This window comes from Cariama cristata, unplaced genomic scaffold (genome assembly GCF_000690535.1).
Source record: "Cariama cristata isolate BGI_N322 unplaced genomic scaffold, ASM69053v1 scaffold25810, whole genome shotgun sequence".
Lineage (NCBI taxonomy): Eukaryota > Metazoa > Chordata > Aves > Cariamiformes > Cariamidae > Cariama > Cariama cristata.
In genome coordinates this window covers 1,013-7,819 of record NW_009595663.1, presented here as the reverse complement: position 1 = coordinate 7,819, position 6,807 = coordinate 1,013, and the positions used below count along the sequence as shown (strand labels likewise).

The 6,807-nt window shown below is 60.4% G+C and overlaps 2 protein-coding genes across 2 annotated transcripts in view; both read right to left on the bottom strand.

The window, feature by feature from the left end:
* Positions 1-641: 641 nt before the first annotated feature.
* Positions 642-3,474, bottom strand: LOC104163847 (extracellular fatty acid-binding protein-like). Its single transcript, XM_009702977.1, has 6 exons — positions 3,379-3,474; positions 2,947-3,086; positions 2,346-2,416; positions 1,600-1,710; positions 923-1,024; positions 642-667 (listed from the first exon to the last, which is right to left on the bottom strand). Exons 1-6 carry the CDS (start codon positions 3,472-3,474, stop codon positions 642-644), a joined length of 546 nt encoding a protein of 181 aa, XP_009701279.1.
* A 1,670-nt stretch (positions 3,475-5,144) lies between these two features.
* The window catches only part of LOC104163855 (lipocalin-15-like), a 2,191-nt gene continuing 528 nt past the window's right edge, over positions 5,145-6,807 (bottom strand). Inside the window, exons 2-6 of the mRNA XM_009702988.1 lie at positions 6,554-6,693; positions 6,289-6,353; positions 5,874-5,987; positions 5,271-5,387; positions 5,145-5,170 (exon numbers count right to left, since the gene is read on the bottom strand). Coding sequence (XP_009701290.1) covers positions 5,145-5,170; positions 5,271-5,387; positions 5,874-5,987; positions 6,289-6,353; positions 6,554-6,693 — 462 coding nt within the window. The remainder of the gene's footprint in view (positions 5,171-5,270; positions 5,388-5,873; positions 5,988-6,288; positions 6,354-6,553; positions 6,694-6,807) is intronic.

Here is a 6,807-nt window from a genome sequence, read left to right as displayed (position 1 = left end):
GAGCTTCAAAGCATGGTTGGCATCAGTTGGCAGGAGCATCCACTAGCCAGCCCGGACCTCCTAGAAAACAGCCGGGAGAGGTGGGCTGAGTATTTGAAGTGAGGAGGCCAATGAAGAGGGCCAAGCAGGGGTCTCCATCAGAATCAGTGCATTCTGTTCCAGCTCTCCCCACCTCTGTAGGGTTAGCCGTCTCCAGCAACGGATTTCTAGCTAACCCCTACAACTGAATGTGTATCGATGTGGTGGGAAATCACGTGCCAGGGTGAGCCACCAACAAACATGTTTTGTGTGGTGACACACCAACCCAACCTCTGGCTGGTTTTGCCAGTCCACAACCCCCAGGTCCCTTTGGCAAGAGCTGGTGTCCCAGCCCTCACTGCTGGACGAGCTCTGCACCTCTTTCTCCACTGAATGGGTGGGTTTTGTTCCAGTGCCCTTCCTCTCTGCTGGGCAGCTGCACCCTAGGGGTCCCCGCTGCAGAGCAGCTCCAAAGAGAATGGTCCTACCTGGGTGCAAGCTCCAGCACAACTTAGCCCTCAGAGTAATCCGCAGAGTTCATGGTGGCCCTTGCTGGGGCACCAAGTGAGGGCAATTTCCAGCTGAGGACATTGCAAACACCATGTTGTACTGCAGTAACTCACCTACGCTTCATCGAGGCTGCATTCCTCTGTGAAAATAAAGAGAAAGGCTGAGTCCAGGGCTGTGGTCTTGTTAGTCCCGTTTAGCACCCAAAATAGACAACCCAGGAATGAACTTGAGCAAGGCAAAAGGCACGACGTGCCAAGCCAGAGTGCCTCTTGCTACCAGCACTTTCTCCTTCCAGCTCAGACCACAAAGTGATGGGCCAAGCTGGTCCCTGCCAGTGTGTCTTGACTCCCCGTACTGACCGAGCCAGCCAGACACGAGGCTGGGCAGTGCTCACCCTGGCTGGGCAGCATCACGATCATCTCATCAGTGAAGCTCTTCGCCCTTGCAAACTTCTTGAACAGTGCTGTGATTTTGGGGCTCACCTTCCGAGTTCTGCCTAAAGGCAAAGACACAAGTTATCTCCAGGTTGTGGTCTGTCCCTGCATCTCCTGGGCAGCTGGCAAGTGTGCCCAGGTGAGGACGGGATGGATGATGATCCCTGGGTGAAGGCCAGAGGCAGTGGTGGAGGTCCCGGAGGGCGGTGGTGGCCAGGCACAGGAGACACCCCTCCCAGGGGACAAGACAAAGCGGAGGTCCTGGCACCAGCACAGGTTTTCCTCTCTTGGTTCTCATCCCCACCATTTCTGCCCCCCTTGCAGCAAGACCCACGCTTTTCACCCCATTTCACCAAACGACTTACCCAAGGCCATGGACTCCCAGCCCAGTGCAGAAGCCTGAGCCCCAGCCTCCCCTGCCAGCCCCAAATCATGGCCCCTTCCCCTGCTGCTCAGCATCCCCAGCCCCGCTCCTGCACCCCACCCAAGGCAGGAAGGCAGTGGTGAGGAGGGGGTCTCTCCCATGGGACCCCTGACTCCTGGCCTCTCAGGACACTATGCAGCACCCTGATACCCACAGCTCTTCACCCCAGTCCCACACTTCTCCCCCCCAGTCAGCCCGCCACTGGCTACGCACTGTAGAGCCTCAGCATACGCAAGGTCTTCCCATCCTTCACTCTGGAGACAAAGATAACTGCGTACGTCTTGCCGTCAGTGTCCATCACCTGCACTGTTCTGTTGTCTCCATCTGCAAAAGGAGAAAAGCAAAAAATTAATTACCTCTTCCTGAGAATTCCCACACTGCAAAAGGGCTGTAAGCGTGTGAATCAGGATGCCAGGGCCAGGCGCACTGAGCCTGTCTGTCTTCTGTGCCTCTCCCTCCTGGTTTTCCCTCTTGCTAAGGCTCCTCTGAAAGCCTGGGGGAGCCCACAGATCACAGCAGAGCAGAGGGATGAGAACACAGGAGGCTCTGGGCATGGTCATTGCAGACAGCGGAGTAGCCCGGCCACTGTCAGACTAACGCTTGGGCTGGGGACGGTGGGAAACAACTCTTGCTTCATCCCTCTTGGGAACATCCATCCACAGCCCCTTTGCAGAATGAATCTGCTTTTCCCCAGGGCTTAAGCTTGGTCTGAATGTGTCTTATCCCAGAGGGAGGGAGTAGGGGAGTTGGGCTGCCACGCTGGTGGGATGCCAGCCCTGGCATGGACCAGCCCTGGGGTGCAGGTGGCAACCAGATGCAGAGGGCTGTCCCACTCAGGACCTCAGGAGAGACAGGCAGGCTCCCCTGAGGGTCAGGTATGCCAGGACAACCAGTTGCTTCAGGCAGGGATGCTGGCAAGTGCCTCCATCCTGGACCGGGGTCAAGCTGCCCCCACTCACCAGAGCTGTAGTATTCACCCGGGATGCCTGTTTCCTTGTAGGTCCGCTCCAATTTCTTACATCCCTCCGGGCTGCAAAACAGTGACAGGGTGCGGTGAAGGGACCCCCTGTTCCACTCCCCTGGGGATGCCAGCTCTGGGGTCACTACCCCAAATGTGGGACTTGCTGTTCAGGGATAGGATGCTGTGGCCAGGGCAAGGAGGGACAGATGCCATCCTTGGAGCAATGGGTGCCAGGGCTGGCAGGGCACAGAGCTGGCATCTCGAGGATCATTCCATGGGCGGGTCACACAGCCATTGCCTTGCTCATGCTCTGAGCTGCTGGGATGAGGCTGGTCCTCTTGGGAAAGCTTTAATCATAGGGTCCTTTATCACCCGCCTGCGTCCCTGCCAGGAGCAGTAGAGTTTGCCTGGCCTGCCCTGAAGAAGGGGTCCCCATGATTCAGCTCTCCTGAGCTCCTGTTTTAAACCACGGGGCTGGTGGTCCTGCCTCACCCCCTGCCCAGGTCTTTAGTGCTCTCCAGCCAGGTGGAGACCCACCAGTGAAGGTCCAGGGAGGAGTTAGAGAGTGAAGCCTGTGGAGAAAAGCACTTGGCACTTACGTGGGAATTGCAAAGGAGGCCTTCAGGTCACCCCCTCCCAGGACCTTGATGGTGGCCATCGCCATCTTCAGCTCGTCCTTCTTTCGGAGGTAGCCCTCAGAGTCAGAAGCCAGAGCAATGATGTGCCATTTCCCTTCAATCTGACAGTGAGGGCAGGCCGTGAGTCTAGAGGAGCAGGCAGAGGCTGTCCACTCCTTAGGGACTCAGCCAGGACACCCTCAAGCCATGAGACCCCTATGTCCCCTCTGGGCACCCAAACCCCTGCTGGGGCACCTACGCTGGAGCTGGGTCACTGCCCTCATGTGGGTGTGACAGCGGAACCAGCGGTGGCTGTGGTGTCACCAGCTGTCCTCAGTCCCAAAACACCTCTTCAGTCCCCATCCCAGTGACCAGAGGTCACGCTCCCACCTTCCCTGGGATGCTGCGGATCACCTTGCTCTTGTCCAGCCCCACAGCCCCAAGGTCCTCAGCCTCCGCACACAGCAAGCAGAGCAGCGCCAGCCCCAGGCTCAGCCCCACGGTCCTCATCTTGCCGCAGCCTCCTCCGGCTTCACCAGCGGGATGGAAAGTGGTGCCGGGGCTGCTGGCTTTATAGCACCATCCTCTCCCCTCCCTTTGCCCAACCCGGCGCTGCTGCGTGCCGAATTGCACGGGTAACGCTGGTGGTGTTGCCTTGGGCAAGGTGGTGGTTTCAAAGGGCTGAAGTAACCCCAAGGTAACCAGTAAACAGTGTCCTGTCTTGCGGAAGAAGGGAAGTGCCTGCAAGCCCCAGGAAGGGGCTGAGAAGCGAGGTTGCAAGAGCTGTTGCACCCAGTGCTGAAATTTAGGATTTTCCCGTTTTCTTGAGTCATTTGTGAAAGAACAAAGAGAGCTTTTGTTTCCCAGCTGGCTGCCGGGAGGAGTGGGGAGGTCCTTCCCGGCAGCACCGTCACCCAGTGACCCATCACGAAGGGGCTCGGTGACCCGTCCCTTTGGCCAGGCTGGCATCTGCCCCAAGGTTGCTGCTTGGATTGTGCCCAAACCCAGGTGTCCGCACGCCGCTGGCATGACTGGACCCCGTGGTGCCCACTCAGGCTCACCCATGGGCTCTGGGGCACTCAGGGTCTGCCAAGGGGGATGCACCCGGAGTGGGGCAGGCAGAAGGGGTTTGTGTCACTGTGGGAGTATGTCCCCTCGTCCCCAGGACGGGATGTCCCCGGAGGGGAGACTCTGGTAGGCTCCTGTGGTCCCAGCCACAAAAGAGTCCACGCTGCTTCCTCACAGCCCCGTGGCCGGCTGAGCACCAAGGGACCCCCTCTTGGAGGCCGGGGGGGGACATCAGGGGCTGTGTCTGCTCTGCAGGAGGTGGAGGGGGGTGCATGGTGCCCTTGGGTCTCATGGCAGCATGGGCCTGCCTTGGTCAGTGGGCACGTGGGGGGACCAAGGGGGATGGCAGACGGGCATGGGGATCCCAGTCCTGCTGTGCATTTACCCTGGGCAGCTATGGCACAGCCCCACTCCTGCCTGCGTGGCCCCGGGGCAGGGACTGAGCAGGGAACGGGGTGTCCGGGGGACCAGCTGCCGGCGGGAGACAGAGCCGGTGCAGGCAGGGCTGGGCAGCCTGACTGCTTAACCCTGCCGGCCCAGACTTGGCAGCTGAGCTGCATGACCCCCTGCCCATCCCAGTTTGATTCTCCCCTTCCTGCAACCCCGATGACTGCCCCACTGCACCTTCCCTGTCCTCTGCTCCCCATCTTCCCCATGCTGGGCACCGCAAACAACGCAGCGAAGGACCCCCCCAATACCCCTGGGGTGCTGGGAGGAAGGATCAGATCCAGGACCGCTGAGCTTAGGATGCCTGTTTGCACCAACAAAAGCAACTGAGCTCTGGGGCAGTTTCTGCACCTATTTATTTTGGAGGGCAAGGCATGATGCTGGTGCAGGGCAGCGGGTCTGGCACAGCCCAGCTGGGTAGGATGGGAAGGGGCACCATGGAGCAGGGAGCAGAGCCCGGTTTCCATCAGATCTGGAGGACGCATGGCCCTGGCGTTGGCCCCTTCAGCTGCAGGGAGGCAGGACAGATGGACGAGCAGTTAGAACAGGGGAAAGCCGATGTGATGCAGAGCCCCAAGGCGGGAGAGGGGGCTCCCTGGGGGGCTGGGAGTCCCTGCTTAGCCCAGGCCATGCCAGGAGGGAGACTTGGCTTCCCCCGGCCATGCTCACCTGATGGCCTTGGTGCACTGATCTGCTGAAAAGCAAAAAAGAGAGGTGAGCATGCCACGGGCAGTGCCCTGAGCCCCCGCGCAGTGTCCCCATGCAAAGGGGCCGTATATGCCACCCCGTGCCCTCCTGGCACTCACCCGACTTGGGCAGGATGGCCAGCATGTCCTTGGTCAGGCCCAGGGTGGGGATGAGCTCTTTGAACTTCTGCAGGAGCTGCGGGCTCACATCCTGCTCCCTCGCTGCAGGCAGACACCCAAAGTGGGGGGCTGGTGAGTGCAGGGGGATGTGGCAGTGAGCCCCACACCAGGGGTCCAGCTCCCGCGGGGCAGCAATGGGACCCCAGGGAAGGGTGAAGGCAAAGCCATGGCAGGGCAGGGTGGACACTGGGCACCCCACAGCTGCCCTGGGCTGGCAGCAAATGGGCACAAGCCCCTTGGGATGAGCGACCTACCTGCCTGGAGTGGTATGGGGCAGCTGGTGGGGCTGGGGCTCTGCAGCTGGATTGGCAAACTGCCGGGGGGCTTTGGTTCAAACCGTAATCAACCGGGGCTATTTTTGGTGCAGGGTTTCATTCACCCCTAAATGAATTCCCTGGGTGCCAGCACATTGGGTGCTGATGTTGGTGGCCCTGGGCGGTGGTGGGGAGCCCAGCCCCTGCCCCCCGTCAGTGCCTGTATCCTTCCCCGAGGGAGCCGTGGGTACCCGTCCCCGCTCCCGGCACCCACTGAGGAGCTGCAGCACGGCGCTGGCCTCCTGCCCGTTCTGCTGGAACTCGTGCACGATGGCATGGTGGCTGCAGTCCGTCTCCATCACACACAGATCCCTCTTCTCTTGTGCTGCTAAAGGACCCCAGATGGTGCCTGGTCAGGCAACACGGCACAGCCCGAGCATCTCTGTGGCCCCCGCCAGGGCTCACGGCTCAGACCCCAAGCCCCAAATTTGCCTGAGGGGGGTATGAGAAGGGAACCCCTGTGTGATCTGGCAGAGCCGTGTGCCCATGCACAGCACGACCTCTTGCTGAGCAATGAAGGCAGAGGGGCCAAACCCACCTCCCGTTGCTCTGCGGACACAGCAGACTGGTGATGCCCACCCTCCATTTCAGAGTGTCCATGGCTCTGACCCCCCCCTGCCCACACATACCCATGTAGTGCCCTGCCTGCCCCCTTCGTTGGAAGACCAGCTCAAACTTTTGACATCTGTCCAGCCTGAAAGGGAAAATGGAAACAGCAAATGTAGTTGGATGCCACGTTGGAGGACAGCGGGGTGGGGGGCAGGGGGAAGCCCAGCCTGCCCAGAGGATGTGCCAGGGCGTAGGCAGGACCGGGTGCCATGGGGCAGTGGGTCTGTGGGGAGGAAGGGAGTCCCCTGGCCCAAGTGGGACACGGTGAGCAGGACGGGCACTCACAGGGGCCAGACAAGCTTCATAGCCAGGTCCCCCTCTGGTGTGAAGCTGATGGCGGTGATGGATGACTTCATCCCATCCTTCATCTTCAGGAACATGGAGCAGTTGGAAACGACGGCTGCGACATGCCACGTCCCTGCAAACTGCAGCAGGACATCACCGGTGGGGTTTGGGAAAGCCAGGGAGGCCTGCCATCCACCACGGGGGACCTGTCAGCGCATTGTAAGAACCTGCCAGCCTGCGGAGGGGGAGCTGCC